The following is a 22,467-nucleotide window of genomic DNA, read 5'->3' on the forward strand; positions in this document are numbered from 1 at the left end:
AAGGTGCGTTACTAGTTCGCTTCCATATAATTTTGTGATGCGTGTTAAATGTAAAAGCCTGCTTACGACACTACGCCGAGCAATTGGACTCCCCACAAACTCGTAGACTAAGGTCATCCAAACTAAACCAGTTTAATGTCACCCTGTCTAAACATAAATTCACATACTGTTTCTCTTTTTGAATCCTAGTCATCAAAGGCCGACATGGTAGATAGAATCATATTTTTAGTTATACATAATATTTACCATTTTCTGGCTTGCCCGGGTGGGTGGTGTTTTCCTGCACACGTTAAGATAACACAGGTTGATATCAATATAGTAATCAAATAATTGTTCTAGCTACTCATTCAATCTCAAATGAAAGAAATAATTTACTAAGCGGAGGGTACTTAAGAATGGCTAATTTCGCTAAATTGATCTATCATTTAAACTACTGTATATCATCAAACTTGGGCTTGGATCTCAAAATGATATCCTTCGGGCGTCGTTCGTGCTGAGTGATATTTTGTATTCTTAAATAATCGTCGATGGGGATTTCATTTGAAAAGACCAGCAAGCGTATAAACACGAAAACGTTTCAAGCATTGTTCTTAACATTCTTTGCTACAAGCACACATAAAACAAACATTGCGGATATATTTTTGGTTTGCGAAGAATGTACATACATTGGTGTTTGAGCACTTTTAAAATTGAATTTAGCGCCTTTCCTAGTAAATATCTTACAACATTATTTATTTTTCCACTAATGCCTAAATCTGAGCACAATGTTAAGGTGCGTATACCGCAATATCGAATCCCCTAATTTGTCTGACAACTGAAACAAACTCAAGGGCTTGGCTTATTATGATCACACTACTTGCGTAATGGTTTGTTCTTCGGAGTTCTTGTCTGCTGATGGTATTATAATATTGGCTCTGGTGCCCAGTATGGTGATTGGGACTGGGCACGCCTCGGAGCTGTCAAGCACTTTAAGAGTCAGATACAACCTAAAAGCTGTGTTATCTATTTTATGCCAAAATCTCGAATGGTTCTTAATTTAAATATCGCGCTTTTCCTGTTCAACTCTCCCTTTATAAGTATAGTTGCTTAACTTGAATTGTATGAAAAATCAGCGACAGTTTTATATGGAGATGGAAGAAACACAAACTGTGATACAAAGTTTAATTTTAGAAACCCTGCTCGAGTTATTTCTACGATAGCGATTCTGAGAAGAGGCTCCTTATTGGGAGTATAAAAATCTGCGTAATTACAGTCTTTGTTTGCGAAACAGAATGTAAGAAAAGTCCACCAGAAATAAAAGAAGCTGCTTAGGAAGTAGCTTCTCTCGCATCTTAAATATCAGCAATAGAACAATCGAGAAACGTACCGTATGGACAGGAATCTACGCAGCATTCCTTGGTTCCAAAGTCATTAAAACCTTTGGCACAGCTTTCGTGTTGCTGGCAGTCGTCAGTGCGGTTATCAAAGTACCACGTCCAGCTAATTGGAGCATCAGGAGTGCAGATCGACTCAGGATGTGGTGCTCTGCAGACGCTTTCTGCAGAGGGTTTTGAGAAAAAAAAACGTTAAAGATAATTAATAAACCGAATTTCATCTTCTATTGTGGTTATCAAGAACAGACGAAAAATTCGAAGTGTTTTAGTGCTTTACTTTGTTTTGTTGATGAAACGGTTTTCACATATACGCCGCTTTGCCACCCTCTAAATAATTACAGACGCAGCCATTCAAACGATTTAGCAGAATTGAAAACGCTGGCGATAACTTCGAGAAAAAAATTTCATTTTGTTCCTGCGTCCCGCCACTGAAAAAAACAGTCAAGCGATGGTTTCATCACACAACGATATAATTATCTTTTACAATAGAAAGAAGTCATTTCAACATTTAGTGGCTACGAATTAGTGATGCAAAACTATCGATAAATCGACTATCGATACTATCGATAGTTATGGAAAAAACTGTCGATAGTGTCGCAGAACTATCGGTAGTCGACTATCTATAGCGTTTCGATAGTCGACTATTTATAGTACTATCGACAGTGTTCCGATAATCAACTATCAAGACTACTATTCATAGTTTTTCGATTTTCGACAGTCGATAGTACTATCCATGGTTTCTTGATAGTTCACTATCGATAGTACTATCGATAGTTTTTTTTTTTACTATCGATGGTCAGATTTTTTCGCAACTATGCAGAATATCGATAGTACTATCGATAGTTTTGCACTAGAGTTGCCCCACCGCCGCTCGCCTCCCCTCCTCCTCTCTTCGCCCAAACTCCCGTCTTCGTCATCACTGAAAGCTGAACCAAAGTTGGGATGGTAAGTGCTTGGGCCAATTGGTGTCCCATTTGAAAAAATAAAGCGAGAAAAAGTAAAGAGAGAGCGACGTAAACTACTAGTGTCGGAAAACTATCGATAGTAAACCGTCGACAGTACTATCGATAGTTTTACGATAGTCGACCATCGATAGTTTTCCGACAGTCGATTAACGATAATTTTCCGATAGTCGACTATCGATAGTACAATCCATAGGTTTTTGATAGTCGACTATCGATAGCACTATCGATAGTTTTTCGATAGTCGACTATTGTTAGCACTATCCATAGTTTTTTTACTATCGATAGTCAGATTTCTGGCCACTATCGATTCTATCGATAGTACTATCGATATTTTTGCACTACAACTACGAATACAATAATATAGCAGAGCATGGCAATACAGAAAAAGCAGTTTCGCCACAATTCCCCCGCTCTCTTGATGTGTTAAGGGCAAGCACAACTCAGCTACACTTTATTTTGATCGCATGATGACAATTTGTGCTAAAAAAGGCGAAAAGCGCACCCGTATGCTTGCAATGAAGGTTTATATTTGCCGGATAGAGAAATTCTAGTTTCCGAAGGCTACAAAAGTAGTGCTTTGTCGAGGATTCAAAGTGAAGTGTATAGTGCCATCCTTGTGGGACCATATATTACTATTAAAACAGGCTGTTATGCATTCTGTTAAACCTTGTCATTGAATGCTTTCGAAAAAAAGCACCAAACCGACGGAAAGTTATCCTAGGGGAAGTAAATATAATTGTTGCCAAAAGAAACATTGCATGAAACTGTGAAGTATCGAAGCACTGCCTGGGAAAGATGTGGTTCTGTACGTCTAAGAACGTCGATATTCACTGCATAACACTCATAAAGAATGGCGTTTTCTGACATGCTCTTGACTAGTGTTCGCTTAGTATTTGCCAATGTTGTGATCCCATAAAGGCAAATTAATTAGAACAGTTGCAAAGGATGCGAAACCGTACTCAAATTAGACAACGTTTGGCTCATTTCTAAGAAATTGAGTGGTTATTTTATGTGGATCCAAAAGAACATGAAGACTATTGTAAGAGATTGATAGCGAGAATTGAAATTGCAAACCTAAGCATATGATTTTAGTAAGACAACGAACATACGAGAGTAATAACGTGGGAAACAGACTTACCAGGCAGCAGCGCAATAACACACGCTACTGCAGCTAGCAAGCAAAGGGCTGCGATGGCTGCCTTCATCTTGGACGGTAGACGTGAACGATGTGGTTACAGATTTTGGGATGGCTATATATAGTGCTTTGCTGGCATAGGGACAGCCTGAGTTCAGCAGATATTTTTCTTCGATGAGACAATAGCTTTCGCATACATTGTTCTCAAAGACCGTCATATGGAGCAAATTGTAACAATGGATATCGCCCTACGTAAGATGGAGTCTGCGTCACAAGCAGCATCACATGTCTGCGTCACAAGCAGCAGGGACTCTTGTCCACGTGTCTAAAGAATATTTTAGATTTATTTTGTGTTTTATTAACAATGACGCAAATTTTCAGAGACAATATACAATGATAGCATCAGAGCACAAACACAGGCATATGAACTTTTGTTGAGGTACATGTCAAATTGTATTAAAATTTAATGGCAATACCGGCCTGCGCAAAAAAGATAATCCTAGGTTATTGACCTTGACAAGAATGCAGAGGGTCAAGCGAAAGCTTAAGGAGTCTACCTTTTTCTTATAATTTGTCTTCCGAAGAGTGTTCAAAGCTACGTTAACTTTATTCGAACCGTTAGGGCACCAGGTACAACACTCCTATTCAGAAAGGAACTTTTAATGTTTGTAGAAATAATTTATGATCACTGAGTTTTTAAGTAGTGCAGATATCTGAAACTCAGAAGCATGTTTACACTATATGTAGTCAGTCTGTGTAAGCATCAAGTCTGAGAGAAGACTGAGGAAATATACACAAGGAATACCACCTCATGTTGTACTCCTTCTCAGAATGTATACATGCTATTAGATTTTTATTCGAACAGATTTAAAAAAGGGGGCGAGAGTTAGACGAGTGCTAACTTCAGGGTATATTTACTAGTCTTATTGCTCATTAGGTGAGAAAATAATTTTTATGCTGAAAATACCAATGAAGTAAAATCTGTTAATTAAGCTTTTGATTGTGGGTTTTAGGGCATATTGATATTGCTCAATAGACGGCAATTCATATTAGAGGCCAAACTAATTTAAACATGTTTTTTTCTAGATATTACTCGAGTGATTTTCGCGTTTTCTCGCCCGATATATCAATTGCTCGGGAAAGGAGCGTGTGGGACCCCACAGTGACCAATCCCTCACGAAAATGGCATATCTGGAGTTATATAAAAATATATGGTTATATAAAAAAAATTGGGCATATCTGGCCATATAAAGCACATCAGTCATATCTGGCCGGATGTGCCCAATATTTGATATATCCATGTATGGGTCTGCCAAATAGGGGTATATCGGGATCCCATATAAGGCCAGATATGTCACAATCGAATAGGCAACCTTTATATATATTGTTGTTTTCTACAAATATCTACCAAAAGTGACTTCTCGTCTGTATAAGAAAATACCTAAAATACCTATTGGATATTGAGCATGTACCAACTTTTATTATTTTTTTTACGTGAGATGCGCATTACGCCACTCCGGATTTCGCTCAACTTAATTCCCAGGAAAAGCAGGATTATCGATATTCGCGTAACTAATTTTGATGAAACGTTAATGTTGACGAAACGCTTGTCCGTGAAACGTGTATCCACGAGAGGGTGGCCGTGAAGCGTGTTAGCACGAAACGCAGCCCTCTTACGCTGCCACAGCCTATGAGGACAAGAAGAAGTCACATGTGGCAGCGTAAGAGGGCAAGAAGAAGTCACAGTTCTAGGAGACGTGGTGCTTCCCCCGCCAATCAAGTCTTGCCGGGAAAACGGCCCGAAGTTTTACCAGGAACCGCGCCTGCGCCGGGTTACAAATCTGTCGCAAGTGAGATGGACGGGAGATAAGGCCAAACCAGATGACGGAGCAAGGTGTGTGGCCGAAGGCGTCCAATTCCTCCAGCAGTCTCTTGGTCGAACGACAAAATGCTTCAAGACCAGCAGTATCGTTGACCATTTTTTGGAAAACAGCCTGATGCTGCTCACAGCGGTCAAGGAGGGAGGCCTCGTGGTCCTGCCAGATGCCCTCTGCGGCACCAAGGCAAAGGAAGCTATACAGAAGAAATTCGATCAAGTCAGTCCACCATCGTTAACAAAAATGAAAGCCCGTGCTATGGAGATGTGCAGCGCGATGGAACTTTCCAAGCTGCTAAAAAGTGTCAAAGCCAGCAAAAAAACTGCTACTGAACATATTCTTTGCAGCACAAACTCATAAAGGGGGGTCCCCTTCAGGGTTATTGTTACGGAAAGGAATTCATGGCAATGTCACGTTCCGTCCTTTATATGTAAACATTTCACAGCCCTCGATTTGTACGACCCATTTATGGTGCAAAATTCCGAATGCATATTGAATTTTTGAGGGAGGGTGCGCAGGGAATGCGAAGTGTTTTCTCTGTCGACGTCGAAGACCTTCTTTATTCAGTTCCTCACGACCCCCTGTTTTTGTCTGTGAGAGAGTGCATTGACAGGAATGGTATTCTTCCGTTCCAGAGTTCCTGTGGGATTAACGTTGACCATTTTCTTGAGCTTCTCACTTATTACTTAAAGCATACATTTGTTTCTTTTGAAAGAGATACCTTTGTGCAAAAGGGGGGCGTCTCTATTGGCTCTTGTGTTGCATCTGTGTTGTGCAACATTTTTCTTGGTGCGTGCGGAAGATCCATCTTAGAGAAGCTATGGGTCTCTAGCAGGTTCAAAACTTTTTCAGATTTGTGGATGACTTCCTTATTCCAAGTAATCAGGCTGACGCACCAGAATGTGAAGTGAAGAAAGTGTTGGAGGTGTTTAGGACTTGTGGCAGTGGCTTAAACATTGCGCATGAGGAGCCAAAAGAGGGACAGTTGCAGTTCCTGGATCTTCGGTTAAGTCTCCTGAAGGACCACATTTGTCCCTGGCTGGTACAGCCCAGGACGAAAAGGCCATTCTCCCGTATAGCTCTGCCCATTCGAAGGTCGCGAAAGGAAGTGTTGCTTCTATGTGTCTAGAGGCGGTCCTCAAAAGAATCCTGCAGGCATAGTTGATAAGGAAGTTTTGATAAACAAGTTGCGAGGCTTGGGAGAGCGGGTTTCCCTCAGGGCACTCTGATTGAGGTGGCAGAGAGCCTGGTAAAGAAGATTAAAGGATTACAGAGGCAACCACGCGACAGGAATACGACGAGGCCAGTGTTCATCCCGTAATTGCACACAGTCACGCATAATCTTAAGAATGTTGCCTCACACCACGATGTGCCTGTTGTGTTCACTGTACCCAGTAAGCTGGGGCGGCTGTGCCGTAGGATCAACAATCCAATTGTATCGAAAGATCCCTGTGATACCAGGCACCGCAGAAAATACACGGAGTGTACTACGGGTGTTGTATAGGAAATTCCAACGTCATGCGGCTCGTCTTATATTGGCCAGACGGGAAGGTGTTTCAATGATTGTGCACGAGAACACGCCGCGGCGACGAAAGCCACTCCATCGGGACGTCTTGCCACTCACTGCAGTCGTTGCACATGTGTCCCGTCATTTGGCGACACCAGGTCTAGAACCCCGGGCTAGATACCCGGGGTTCTAGAGAACTGCATGAAGCCTTCGAAACCCAGGCAAAGGGAAAAAATGCATGTGACACGTCCCTTTCCTTATCGGGGAATGAGTTTTCCTTTTTGTTACAGAGGTTAAACAGATCTTAGGAGAGAGTATATGTTTGTTCGAAGCTATATATATGATTATTTTCACAAATAAAAATTCAGTTACGAGTGCGCTCTTGTGAGTCCACTTCCTCGTCCTTGTATTTTTTTAGCTTCTTTAGGTGATCATGAACCAACTGGTCCAAACTGCTACCTTAATGTAATATGTTGCGTTGCTGATGATTTAATTTCAATCGCGCGAACAAGTATGGCGATGAAAAGTGTGCTAATTATCATAACTGGTGCCAAATCCATCATTTTAATTGCAGTTATAAAATAAAAGTATAATATCAATCAAAACATACTCGCTAATGTGAGAAATCCATGAGAAATTACATTAATTGAGGGTAAGGCATATTTTGCTAACAATATTGCGACTTTTGACAATCGGCAAGAGTTAAAAAGTCGCCCCCGAATTTCTTCCAGATCAAAAACCCCAAAATAATAAAAAATATATTTTGTGTAATGATTTTTTTCATAACATCTAGTTACTTTCATTTTTACGCGCCCTGCTTTCCTGATCTCCATCTTCCCAGCACTAAGGAACGCTTTCCTGCTTGCATGTCTGTTCACTGCAGCACGTTGCGTTGGCGTTGGTCGCCGGTGAAACAGTTGTGAGTTTTAGTATTCCGTATACGAGCAAACGCAAGCCCTTCGTGTTTGCGTTAGCGCGTGCGCGGAGCCCAAAATTGTGGTCTTGGATTGGCGTGTGGCGATGAGCCGCACGCACAACCTGGGGCACTCAACTCTAACGTAAATGCACAGAGCTTTCGTTTGCTTCCATACGCATTATAAACCTCTCAAGTAAGGTACAACCCCATACCGGCTAAAGCTCTACGTTGGGATAGTGAAGAGTGTTGTTTGCATTCAGAAATAACATTTCACGAGCCATGATCGCCCGCAGTTCCGCCGTGCCCGCTGAGCAGGAGAATCGGGGGACCTTACTAGAGTGCTTCCCGTTTCCGCCGCGGGAGGGCGAGCAACAAGCTGGAGACGCGAATAGAGAACCTTCTAAACGTTCTTGCTTACTTTATCTAGAAATTTGAATAGAAACTGGTAAATGACGTTCAGCGGGCGTCGATAAGACAGCGGCAGAGTAAACAGACGCGGTGGACAATATTTCCACCATGGCCGGAAGAGCATTATTCAGGTCATTCGGGCCGATGATGATGATGTCAGTAGGTGTGTTTTCAAAGTGCTCGTTGGTGTCTTTGTAATTGTGAAAACGTTCGGGTGTGTATTTATGACCAATCTTACACCCTCAGGGGTATTGGTGACTGTTTATTCCTTGCGGAGCCTGTATATTTCTGTGAGCTATTACGAATCGTTTGTATTTTACCCCAAATAACCTTTTTTTAACAGTGTAGCAAACCTTAATCAGCAAGGAACAAAAATAATGCAATGATTTCCTTTATCTTCAAGCTTAGAAGACGACGATTTTTTAAACTTATTTTAGAATTGTTTGTGCAGTAGACTGACGGAATAAACAAAAAGCTTTAATTCGTTTTCCCTTATACCTAATCAAAATAATCAATACTTCTAATCAATAATAATATTCTCATAATCTAATCCCATAATAATCTAATAATTCACATAATAATCTAAAAATTCTAATCAATAATAATGTTCACATAAATGGTCGCACAGGTCAGCCATGGGAATAAATGTTGCATAGGATAACCTTGCCGCCTCGGGGGCAACGTGCTATATTCTGAGGTCGTCCTTTCGGCGAAAACAAGCTTTTGCTTTGTTCAACTCCACGTGCATTCAGAACAATAATTTTTGTATTGTACCTTGCGTCACTTGTTTACGCTTTACCTGACAGACGTTGCCCCCTCTCATGGTTATTTTTGATGATCTTTTATTACAATTTGAATCAGCATGAAATGAAAATATGAATACAAAGAAAAGCGTTTTCAGCGACTGTCAAATATACTTACACAAAAAAAAAATTATCGTCTATACCAAAGAAAACAGTGCCTAGTTTCGCTTGAATAAGAGCACGAGATTTTACATTATGTAAATTCGTTAGCCTCAGTTTTGTTTTACAGCATGTTTCCGTTAAAATATCCTTTTCTGAAGACAGCAGCACAGCAATCCCGCAACAGTCCTGCAGCGTGCCACGTCCAACAGAAATCTATCTTTGTTGTTGCCTCAGCGTCGAGCCTTTGTTCGCGAGTCGGGAGGACAGGTGGCGGATGTAGCCTCCGGCAGACGAGGGTAGTGTGCAAGGCCGGTAGTATCCCTTCGTCGCGGGATTGGAACGGGCGGCGCGATGATGTGCTTGATTGAAGTGGGATGCTTGCCTCGAAAAAGAGAGTGTTCTCCTGGTCACTATTTGTAGAAAGTGACGCGGTTTCTTAAAGTGTATAGCTCATTAATCTGATAATTTCACCTTTAACATAACGATGGAGGAGGTTCGCGTTTTCTCTGCCCGCTGGTCCCTGGTCGTCTCTCTCGGCCATTGGCGGGGTCCTTCGGGAAGAGCCGCGATGGTTTCTCTACCACACGGTCGAAGCTCTGGGATGGTGTCGGTACCCCCGGTGCGCGGCATTGACTCATGGCGTCAAGAGTCCTATTTTTCATGTGTCTTGGTAGCAATGAACAAGCCATCATTCCTATGTGCCTCTTTGTGTTTGCGTATTCTAAAGCGATCACTTTTTTGAAAATCTAGTAAAGATTGCTTCAATGAGCTTGTAGAAAGGTAATGACAGCGCAATAACAGGTATTGAAGTTAAATGTCGCCTTGGGAAACGAGTTTAGCTAAAACTAGCAAGGGTTGTTAAAGTTTTTAGTTTTATTTCCAAAAGAACGGGGGAGGGGTATTAATTTACAATTAAAAACCAGTTTTAGATCTCCCCGTGCTGCACTGCAATTTGGAGCATTTCACGGGTAAAACGGCAGCTGGCGTTTTCTTTTAGGAGCACAATAGATTACAATATATTATACATATATATATATATATAGTATAGATAGCAAAAGAAAAATCCTGTAAAGAATCCGCAATTAAGGTAACACAATTCCTTGTGTTACCTTAACAAGAAGGTAGACAAACAGCGCCTTGTTTGTCTACCTTCTTGTTCTTGTCCGTGTCCTTGCGCTGTTTTAATCTTTAATCATGAAATACCAACTAGCCCAAACTTCTACTTGAATTAACACAATTCGTATATAAAATAAAACAAATCTTTTTCAAACTGGATATTTCGGATTAAAAAAATCAGCGTTCGGTATTAAAACATGAGGTAATATTGAAAAGGCTTTAAACTAACGTTGAGTGAGGGGTGGTGCTAAAAATTGCGTGAAATGCATGCTTGAGAAAATTATGTATCATTTCGTACAGTTGAAGTATATAAAGCCCCTTCGCAGTGCGAAATGTTTGAATCTGAGCTATTTCTTGTGTAGCCTAATGATCTAAATAATATGCAGTCTCCTGAATTGAACGTGCAAACAGATGACGCGCGTATACACAGCAGTACTTGATCTATAATAATATGTTACCAGATCATTTAGTCCCCGTGTGTGTGCGATTCTGTGTCACTGTTATGACGTTTATTTCAAATATTTTGATTATGCAATAAAAACAATTTCGCTTGTAATATACATGTACATAATAATAATAATAAAAACCAGTAGGAAACTGGAAAAAAAATGGAAGTGCTTGCATTGCTTCAAGTTTTTTTACTTGGCGTTGAACCTTAGTGCTTAATTTCAATTCAATAAGGACAGCGGGCGGAAATCAAAGAACGACATGATGACGTCAAGGTCTCCGAGCGGTCGCATATTCTTTGGTCGCAAAAGCAAAAATCGTTCAAAATAGATTGAGATTTTTATTCCAACCAGATCTACTTGCATACGCCCTCAGAAAATCCTTGGATAGTAACCTATGTGAGCAAGTCATATACAATAGGTATTGCCATATTGGAAGTTTATACCAGTTTACTCTATGCCGCTATAATGGTGTTTGCATGTGCCTAAAAGTGAATCAGAGTAATACTTTTATCGGAAATTAAGGCTATACAGACAATTAACTTCAGAGTCCTGATCGTATATTTATTGAGACAACAATAATTTAGTGCCGCTTAATTTATTGCTAGGATGTCGTGCTTTTGGAACTTAAGGGACGATACAACATTTGACAAAATCGCACACACACGGGGAAGGTAACATTTTATTACAGGTCAAGTACTGCTGTGTATACGTGGGCCAACTATTTACACGTTCAATTCAGGAGACAGCATATTAAGAAAAGCATTAGGCTACACAAGAAATAGCTCAGATTCAAACATTTCGCCCTGCCGAAAGGGCTTTATATACTTCAAATTTACGAGATGATCCATAATTTTCTCAATCAGGTATTTCACGCCATTATTGGCACCACTCCTCATTCAACTTTAGTTTAAAGCCTTTTACTTCATGTTCAAGTGGTGAATCCACTTTTTTTTATTCAAAATAAGTAATGTGAAAACGATTTGTTTTATTTTATACACGAAATGTGTTATGTTTACGGCTTCTTTACTAGATTTTCCTGCCGCTATATATATATGGGGCCTGAGTGCAATATATCGTAATCCTGAAGGAAAAAGCGAGCAACTATTTAACACGTGGCATGTTAAAAAATGCAGTGCGTCAAGGGAAGAACTGAAAGTGGTTTTTAATTGTAAATTAATACCCCTCCCGAACACTTGTCAGTTTTAGCTAATCTCGGTTCCCAGGGTGACTTTTAACTTCAATACCTGTTATTGCGCTGTTATTACCTTTATACGTCTAAGCTGAATGACGAAATGTGCCTGGATGACAAGCTCACTCAAGCAAGCTTTAGTAGATTGCATTAAAGTGATCTTTTTAGAATACTGAAACACAGAAAGGCGCATAGGTATTGTGGTTTGTTCATTGCTACCAAGACACATAAAAATGGGACTCCTGACGCCATGAGTCTTTGCCCGCACTGGGGGTACCGACACCATCAGAGAGCTTCGGCTCTGTGGTAGAGAAACCATCGCAACTCTCCCCGAGGGACCCCGCCGATTGCCGAGAGAGACGATCTGGGTCCAGCGGACCAGAGAAAATGCGAAGTTCTTCCGTCGTTATGTTCAAAGTGTAATCATCAGATTAATAAACTATACACTTTAAGAAACCACGTCACTTTCTACAAATAGTGACCATGAGAACACTCTTTTTCGAGGCAAGCATCCCACTGCAAGCAAGCAAGGGATACTACCGGCCTTGCACACTACCCTCCTCTGCCGGAAGTTCCACCACCTGTCCCCCCGACTCGCGAACAAAGGCTCACAGCTCAGACAACAACACCGACAAGGTGTCTGTTCGACGTGGCACGACATAGGACAGTGGTGGGACCGGTGTGCTCCTGTCTTCAGAACGGGATATTTTAACGGAAACAATCTGTAAAACAAAGCTGAGCCTAACGATTTTACAGAATGTAAAATTTCGTGCACCTATAGTTCTCAATCAAGCGCAACCAGCCACTGTTCTCCTTGGAATACACGATAAGTTTTTCGTGTAAGTATACTTGACAGTCGCTGAAAACACTTTTCTTTGTATTCATATTTTCATTTTATACCGATTCAAATTGTAATACAAAATCGTCAAAAATAACCACGAGAGGGGCAACGTCTGTCAGGTAAACCGTAAACAAGTGCCGCAAGGTACAATGCAACAATTATTGTTCTCACTGCACGTGGTGTTGAGCAAAGCAAAAGCTTGTTTTCGCCGAAAGGACGACCTCAAAATAATGCTCGTTGCCCCCGAGGCGGCGAGAATATCCTACGCAACATTTGTTCCCCTGGCAGACCTGTGCGACAATTTATGTGAACATTAATATTGGTTACTGGATAATATAAGACAAAACGAATTAAGACTTTTTTATCAATCTACTGATCAAGCCTTTCTAAAATAAGTGAAAACAAAATTGTCCTGATCCCAGCTTCAAGATAAAGGAAATCATTGCATTATTTTTGTTCCTTCCTGCTTAGGTGTTGCTACACTGTTAACAAAAGGTTATTTGGGAAATATTTGTTGGTAAAATACACCCGATTTGTACTAACTCACAATAATATGCACGCTCCGCAAGGAATAAGCAGTCACCAATATCCCTGAGGGTGTAAGATTCAGTGTATTGATCACAAATACACCCGCGGACGTTTTCACAATTACGAAGACACCAACCATACAAAAAATTTGAAAGTATAAAACAGAGAGGACGAGGACGGGAACAGGACATTTTTCATGAAAGATGTCCTGTTCCCGTCCTCGTCCTCTCTGTTTTATACTTTCAAGTTTTGTATCTATTAACCAACACGCTCGTTTTCAATTGTAATACCAACCAGCACGTCAAAAAACACACCTAATGACATCTTCATCATCGGCCCGAGTGACACGAATGATGCTCTGGCAGCCATGTTGGAAATATTGTCTACTGCGTCTGTCCACTACGCGGCTGTCATATCGACGTCCGCCGAACGTCATTTCCCAGTTTCTATTTCAATTTCTAGATAAGGTAAGCGAGAACATTTAGAAGGTACCCTATAAGGCCGTCAGCTTTATTTTCTCGTCAATTTTTGTGTACTCCCCGATCCACTCTATAAAATCGACGACGGCGACGCATTTCGCCTCTGTCGAATTTGTAAAAAGGGCTGTTTTCAATGACAAAATGACAGTCGAACCTTCTTTTCGACTAGAAAAGTAACTCGTTCAAATTTGGCCAACAAGGCTAAAGCTCACTTTCCTATCTATTTTTCGAGCCGACGAAAATTTAAAACGGGCGGGAAAACGAGAGCAGTCAAAATGCGCGAATTTCTGGCAAAGCAACACAGCACTTTGCAGTACTTGCAGCACACACTGCAGTACTTTGGAAAGTGAAACGGGAAAACAAGGTCAGTTTTACCAAAACAGGGTGACGCTGACAGGTGTGGTTCAAAAAGAGGATTTAAAGTGGTCTGCTACAAAAATGTGCGCTACCCCCGTCAGTAGTATGCAGAGGAGTAGCCAGGATTTTATTTCAAAGTGCGGAGGGGGGGGGGAAGTTAAATGGCAATATTATCCCGCCCTCCCCCCCTTATGGCGAAGCAGTGTGAACTCGGCGGCAGGGACGCTTATACATAGATTAATGAGGCGATTTTAAGATGAAGCGGGTAAAGCTGCATTGTCGTTTTTCAAACGGAGCAGGCTTTATTAACAGGGATCCAGGCGTGGTGGCTCACTTCTACTGCCGTCGTAGCTGCGGCCCACCAACTTTAAAATCTTCCTCGCAGCACACAACTCCCTCCGCGTTTTGAGGTATCACCGTATCACCAACGCGTACCAATCAGACAAAAAACAAATGATAGCTATAATGTCACAACAAAATTAAACAGCAACACACACGAAAAAAACATTCGACGATGAAAAATCAGAGCAAGTTTCCACCTACAAACAATAGGCCATATTCCAAGGTGCCATTAAAATGGCCGAGACAGCGAACCGGCTACGCCTTTTGTCTAAATGGCGTCGACAACAGCGCAGCCATCTTGTTTGTGGACGTGACGTCACAGATCGCTAAGAAGTCACTCGCGCTCCGAGAAGTACTCGGTGCACGAAAAGCGCGCTCGAGAGTCAGTCTCCGGTGGCACTCCTGTCCGTTTAGTGAAAGGAGCGCCAAGCTTTCGCGCTCCGGAGCACGGACTTTTCGCGCCCAGTAGAGCGACGGTTTGAAGCCACCTTATGGCGGCCGCGTCACGTGATCCGAAGATGGTGGCGCCCATGCGACGGAGGGTGAAAAGGTATACACTGCATTACATGTTGCAAGGATTGTATGGAATCTTAGTGGACGACGATGTGCAGTCGCCATCAAATTAACTGCGACTGTACGTCACAGTTTGGCTTTGACGGTGTTGCAGCACCAGCTGTTATTACATTTTTTATGGTCGTGAACTAAAGCCTCCAATAAAGCAGGCGTTTGTCGAAACTGCATTGTGTGCGTGTAGGTTTCAGGCGTAGGATGAGTCACTTTTATTACAAGAACAATGACTGCTTCAGCTTGGATGTTGAGTCCACGTGCAGGAACTTTTCCGTGACATAGAATCGCAAGGTGTTTCCTAGCTGAAACTTTTTTTCACTCAAGTATCCTTCCTAAAAAATAACAGTACAGCGAGGCCATTTTTTTGTTTCTTTTGCAAGTATCGCTGGACACAATGTTTATGTGAAGTTATATTCATGATCATTACGCTTTGTAAGCTGAGAGTATTTTGTAGTCTAGAGTCTGAAATACTGCACAGGTGTGGAACGTGGCTGGTTAGAATCGTCCTCCGCAAACAGCAGAGTGCTTTTTCAAGCATCACGCTGTCTTTGGTAGCACTACGTATTCTATCAAAATACATTTAAGTCTAATGGATAAGCGACATCGCCGTTTTCTATTCGCATCGGTAAAGGGCTCTCGGGTCTTAATTCTTTATCTACCTAGACAGACAACAGACGAGGCCGACGGGCAGCCTGCTTTGCCAAACTCGATGAAGTGGACGATGCACGCCGGCGTTTGTCGGAAGTAAACTGGGCAGAAGTCTTGTACACAGTACTTAATAAAAGTTATAAATTAAAATAAATAAATTAAAACTACGCATTTGTTTGCCTCAGAGCTCTTAATTGTAAAGGGAATCGCTTTTCCCACGAACATTGTTTCAATACGCCTTAATACCCATTGTTATTTAGAAATCTACAAGCTTCTGATTCATTCAGGTGGTTGGTGGAATTTGTCGTAAAGCTAAATTAACGTTTTAATTTCAAAGTAAGCATTCGGCGGTTGCCTGCCATGGCGGAAAGAATATTTCCGAGCGTTGGAAATTCTCTGTCTTAAACTGTACATTATAGAACCAATCATTTAACCTTCTTGCTCGTCTCCTTACGGCGTTTTGGGTGTGAAATATTTGGAATGAGGATTATATGATTATAACAAATGACCATTACGCTGTCCCTTGATGCTTTATGCGCCCCTCGGGGTCGTGAGTGCGTCTGGAGAGCTAGGCTTCTTTATCCACGAGCCAGCTATGATCGCCGAACGAAGTACAGGTTCAAAGATGCTCATTTTACGCGAGACCTCGCGTGTAAATATAATACACCAAGCCTTGCGTGTAAAACCAACACCATTTGGGGTTATAATGCAATTAATGCAAAGATGCACGTGAAATGGACAACAATTGCGATAATAATCCCTTAGAAGGCGACAAGGGTGGACAAAGGAAAAACGCAAATCTCAAAACAGAGCTATGTGACTGGCGGGCAACCGGAAAAAAATCAGCCTACTCCTGGTATTGAACCAGGGACCTCTCCAACCTTAAAAGGCAGACCATTCACCCTTGTTGGTGTTAGACTGGTGGCAGCTGATAAAACCTGTTTAGAGATTTTTTCGGTCGAGCTCCAGTCACCTAACTGTGTATAGAGATTTGTGTTTGTAATTAGTCGCCTTGTTCCCCTTCTCCAGGGGTTATTTTTGAAACAATTCCGCGTGTCCGCCCAGAGACTACGGTTTACACTCCTAGATATCTAGATTTTTGCTAACAGTGTAGGTGCAAAAACATGTAAGAATTGCGTTTTAGGCACGCATTACCGCCGCATGAGTTAAATAGGTCGATGGTTGTTTGAACAGACCGCATACATCATTTTTTTTAACACATCGCGCAAACGCAAGTGAAAACAACAATTGTTTTTCAAGGAATACACGATACAAAGTGTAAAAAAATTTGACAGTCGCTGAAAACACTTTTTTGTATAAATATTTTCGTTTTATGCTGATTCAAACTGTAATAAAAAAAATCATCAAAAATAAACAGGAAAGGCGGCAACGCCTGCCACGTACAGCGTAAGCAATCGTCACAAGGTTCAACGCAACAATGATTCTTTACACTGCACCTGGCAGCGAGCAGAAACAATCTTGTTTTCGCCCAAGAAGGTGAAAACAGAATTATGCACAATGCCCCCGAGACAGCGAGATTATCTTATGAAATTCCTTACTATGTTGGAGCAGAGCGACAATTTATCTGGTCATCATTATTGGATACAAGATAAAGCAAGTTAAAACAAATAAAGAAAATATCCTGCTCTATAAAGCTACTGTACCAACATTTGTAAGCTCCATAACAAAATCGTTGAAATATAATTTTTAAGATTAAGAAAACCATTGCATATTTTTGTTCCTTCCTCCTTTAATGTTGCAAAGTACAAAAACGATATGAATAGTTGTTTTTTTTAGTACTCAATAGCACGTGAGTCAAATGAATGAATGGATGATTGAAGTGATCGCATAAATCGTGTTTTTTAATGCATCGCTTTGGTATTTAATACAGGGGTCTCCCAAGGCCGCGTAAGCTTTCACCAGAATTATGGATAGATTGGCTCTCTCGAGTAAATCGCGAAAAATCGAAACCTATGTTTTCCCAAAAATTTGCTTTTACATTTAAAAAAGCAATTTGTCTCACTGTGCCGTTTATTTGAGCCATATGAAGTGAAGAACAGGCAAGCCGATTCTAGTTTCTTTTCAAGTCACCAACGTTTCAGTCCTAATAAATGCCATGTTAAGAACAAAACGAAATTCTGATGATTAAAAAAAAAACGCTTCGCGATAGTTGTTTTGTGCACAAAGCCTGCTTTTTATTTTATTCCTTTCGACTCCGGAGGTAACCAGTATTTATACTTTCAAATAATGAATCCATGACCTTCGAGCACGTTAGCAGTGAATTCCCGTGCGAAAAGTTACCAAACCGATTTATACGTTCCCTTCAAACCGCAATCGATCTCTTTGAGTTACGCAGTATTTTTACGCATCGCGTGTTCGGAAGTTATCTGCATGGTACCCGTGGCAATGTCACCGAGTTAAAAAAACTTGATTATATCCAAAACATAGCTCTGCGTTTTATTTTTCCTGATTATTCATCATTCACAAGCATATCTAGATTGCGCGAAACTGGTAACCTGCACGTACTTTCGTTAATGCGCCGAGTGTCCCGTCTGCCTTTCCTTCGCCGTATCTTTCACCCTAACCTGCGTCTTAATGAATTACTGCTTTTACTCCCGAGGCGAATTTCGACCCCACTTTGACCACACCTAGACGATGGGGCCTATTGTTTCCCCAACTAACTTCGTACAGTAATTAAAAGTTTCCTCCATAGTAACCCTGAGACATAGGAAAAATAAACATAGGACAGAACAACGAAGACTCTAATACAGCTTGAAATTTATTGAACAACCATCGCATTTATACATGTCCCAGATCAGCTGGTGAATGACATATGGATGTCATCCGCCAGGTCGCCTGCGCTTTTTATCTTTCTTCAAATTTACCTTTATCCTTCGCCAACGCCCTACCAAACTACCATTGCTACCATAACCCTAAGCTCCTTGTGTAATGCCCGCACCGGCCTTCAAGGATAATAAATTATGATGATGACGATGGGCATTGTAATTCCCCCCTCCCTCCTAATATCAAACCGATCAATTCTCACTGTGAACTCACAACGGCTTACATTTCTAGCCCATCTGTCAAGCGGTGTTACATTATACATTACTGAACCACCCACAAGCAGGTGTTAGAATAGCCTACGAACCGGTTTGCATACCCAAAGTAATAGCATCATCACCAGTAAGCGAGCGACGAACTCAAACCGCGTTTTGAATTGGATCCTGGCAACGAAGGTATTCCTTTGCGTGCGGAAACCGTTTAAGTACGCTATTATTAAACTTCTTTTAAACATAAACAGCACACAAACGCATTCCGGAAAAAGCAATATATATATATATATGTGTGTGTGTGTGTGTGTGTGTGTGTGTAGGGCGTCATATCCTAAAACGACTGGCGTACTTGAGGCTACTCTTGCCACCAAGATTACATGGAGACTGTTCTAGCACCAGGATCTTTGGTTTCGTGTGCTTGCGTGCCTTCGCACGTGCATAAGAGCGTCCGTGCGTACATACATGCACCTCTCTGTGCATATATATGTGCTTGTGCGTACGTGCGCATGTGCAAATGTGATGGAAGCGGCCGCGGGTGCGTGTGAGTGTCTGTGTTTTCTCAGACATATTAAACAAGGCTGGAGAATTTGTCAATCCCACACATACAGCCTGTCTTTTCGCGCATTCTTATCCCTTAAGTGCCACTGCGGTTGCCTTTAAATACGTCGGAAGTATCAAGGGGCTGTTAAGATATTTGAAAGCAACCACCATACAACATAGGAGACTTTAATACACGGCGAAAAGAGAGTTTGTGCATTTCTTCGGAAACCGGTCCGGCCTTGTCCAGAATAAAACTTAAACCTCTTGATGCGGAAGTGCAAAATATATTCGGTATAGTGAAGAGAGGGACAGCGATTCTTAAGAGGTTGTGGATGACGTGTTAGTGTGTTCATTTGATGATTTTCCTCTAGTGGACGTGGTGAGTTGCATTAAGAATACAATCCAGGAATTTAAGTTTTCAACAAAAAAGCCAAATAAAGAAATTTCACAGTTTTTAGATATTAAAATATTCAAAAAAGTAGGTCTCTGCTGCGAGAATGGGAAATCCAGCCGGTGCTGCCATTGCGCTTCACAAGTTTTCACACTAAACCACTGAAGAGAGTTCTAATGTCGTTTTTGCATAATATTTTAAGAACATCATGTGAGGTTCATGTACATTCGGGATCAGGAGACAGAGTTTAAAGTTAAAAAGGGCAGGGTGCAATCCAGGATTAGTGTTAAATGTATGTTGCAAGCTTACCGTTGGCATTAGTGAGGCAAAGAAAAACACGAATCGATTAGATAACATTGTAGTAGTTTTCTTTTTTTATGGGTTTTGCATAATTTGATGGTAGTAGCGCAGCAGTTTGGCGTGTGAGTGAGTCGTCGCAAGCACTGTCCACTTTGACGGTTAAAATAGTTGCGTCGTCGTTTTAATAATATCGTCACTATCTTGACAGCACATCCTTGGTGGGCGCACCGTCGACAGAAGTGAAGACTTTACCTAAACAACAGCGTCACTGTTCCAGCCCGTACGAAAGTGTCATATATCGCCTCGATATGTTTTATATATTGCCATATATGCTATTATAAGAAGTGAAATATGGTCATATACCGCCATATAGGGAAGCAAATACGCCCACATATTGCCATAAAAGTGGGTAAATACTGCCACATATGGCCATAGAGGTGCGTAAATACGGCTATATCTCGCCATATATGCGTGCAAATAGGGCCATATATCGCTGTATAAAAGTTCGAATGCTGCCATATAACCCGTTCACGACATATAAGGTAAAAATATATCCCCCGGTGCAAGCAAAAAGTTATATGTAGTTGCGAAGACACTAGCTGATTTATCAATGTTGCACGAGTCTTATGTAATTGGTTAACTATTATTAACATCCTTAATTGAAGTTATTCCAGATATTTGGACCAATTATCAATTGCTCATTTTGAAGATTGAAGGACAAATTAAATTTTGTTGTATTTTTGACGTGTTACAATATGACGAAGTGCATAAGATCGGAAAGGTAGTTAATCAAATAATGGATTCTAGATCGCAGCTCTTAGGCGCCCGTTTCCACGTTAAGCGTTGTCGGCGTCGCCGGCGGCAATGGTGTAACCGCCCCGCTACATCTAGCAGGAAATTAAACTGGTGCTTATGTCACGTGACGTCAATTTTTCCGCTAAATCTAGCAGTGAAACTAATTTTGTTCAAGTTTCCCCGCTAAATTTAAAGATGAAACACGCACCGTCAGCTTACTGAAGATGCAGGACGCTACTTCGTCGTACCGAACCCTTTTCCCTTTGAACGGCTGCGAAGCCGTTGCTCCCACCCTACGCAGCATCTTTGAAAAACCGTTCGCGCGTTCGCAAACGCTCCGTTTGCGAGCTTCGGTGATTCATCGTGTGTTGAAAGTCGGAGGATATGCTGTCCGTAGCATCTTTCATGTGTAACTCTTTCGTAAAACAAATTTGAAGTTTTAAAGCGCGAACCTAACAGTTTACACATAATTTGAAATTTATTCGGAAATATATATATATATATGTGTGTGTGTGTGTAAGTGTGTGTATGTCTGGACATCGTGCGAAAAAAATAGCCGCGCTTAGATTTTCATGTAAAAATATATATTTTGGTCTGGACAGATTCTTTGGAAGTTCAAAAGCTGGAGTTCATAGAGCTGTCCTGTTCACTCGATATTGACAGCAAGGAAGACACTAAGCGTGTTTTCAGAAGAACACGGCACCTGCCTCAAGCCCTAGGCCACACACAGCATTCACTGCACCTTGGGAACAAGTGACAAATTCTCTCGTTGTGGTCCTTGTTGGGACTAGGACCAGGTCGTGGTTGAGATGCCCCAGAAGATAAGCCTTTTGTGTGTGCACTCCCGTTTCGGCCTTTCCTTCTTTCCTTTCCTCTCTATTCCTAATCTGAAAGTATGGTACAGTGTGCGCCCATGCTGACCCATTCAGCGGTAGACTTTTTATCCCTTGAATCCGCTCTCTGTGGACAGGAAATGGCAGAAGAGTGGTCGCGTGGTGTGTCGGATGACGCATTAGTCTTTGGCAATCACTGAATGCCTGCTGCCGGACCTAGTTTGGCATGTGTTGCGTCCTGCGTAGCTACTGCAGACTCTGCTTCTGCAGTAATTTCAAAAAAGTCTCATTCGCATATCGGCAACAAGCGATTTTTTCTAAGAAGCCCAAGAATTTCTTGCGATGCGTTTAGTGTTCGGTTCTACAAATGACAGCTTGTGCTACATCGTGCTGAATCTTCACGGAAACTTCCTTCTCGTTTTTGTGTTTGAGTGGTTGTCATGCCCGTGTAACATATAACTCGGATTACACCTTTCAAGTCCGGTATCATCAACGTAAATGCGCTGCAACCTACTTCGAGACAATTGATAGTTTTCCTACAGGTACTCTTCCAAATTACCTTTAGAATTAGGCCGCGTCTATCTCCTAGCAGCCGGGAAAATAATTTCTCCGAAATTCTACCAGCAGTCACCTGTCATCGGCCGTCTGATATCATGTCACAACTGCAGGTAGAATACTGAATTTTTTACTCTCCCTGCGTTTCGTGATAATACGTTTCACTGCCACGTTCTCGTGGATACACGTTTCATGTACAAACGTTTCGTTGACATTAACGTTTCATCGACATTCGTTACTCTAATGTCGATAATCCTGCTTTTCCTGGATATTAAGTTGAGCGAAATCAGGAGTGGAGTAAAGCGCTGTTTACGTAAAAATTAATAACAGTTGCTACATGCTCAATATCCAATTGGTATTTTTGGTATTATTCTTATACAAATGAGAAGTCACTTTTT

General features: G+C 41.4%; 1 protein-coding gene across 1 annotated transcript; it reads right to left on the reverse strand.

The window, feature by feature from the left end:
* Positions 1-242: 242 nt before the first annotated feature.
* On the reverse strand, positions 243-3,543 carry LOC120849261. The gene is made up of 3 exons (XM_040221454.1): positions 3,477-3,543; positions 1,367-1,537; positions 243-280 (listed from the first exon to the last, which is right to left on the reverse strand). The coding sequence occupies exons 1-3, from the start codon at positions 3,541-3,543 to the stop codon at positions 243-245; spliced, it is 276 nt and encodes a 91-aa protein (XP_040077388.1).
* Positions 3,544-22,467: the final 18,924 nt, after the last annotated feature.

This window comes from Ixodes scapularis, unplaced genomic scaffold (assembly GCF_016920785.2).
Source record: "Ixodes scapularis isolate PalLabHiFi unplaced genomic scaffold, ASM1692078v2 PGA_scaffold10__122_contigs__length_95168666, whole genome shotgun sequence".
Lineage (NCBI taxonomy): Eukaryota > Metazoa > Arthropoda > Arachnida > Ixodida > Ixodidae > Ixodes > Ixodes scapularis.

Coding starts and splice junctions, on each gene's coding strand:
- LOC120849261 (XM_040221454.1), bottom strand. CDS start 3,543: ATGAAGGCAGCCATCGCAGCCCTTTGCTTGCTAGCTGCAGTAGCGTGT. Junction 1,538..3,476: donor TGTTATTGCGCTGCTGCCTG/GTAAGTCTGTTT, acceptor AACCCTCTGCAG/AAAGCGTCTGCAGAGCACCA. Junction 281..1,366: donor CGTAGATTCCTGTCCATACG/GTACGTTTCTCG, acceptor TAACGTGTGCAG/GAAAACACCACCCACCCGGG.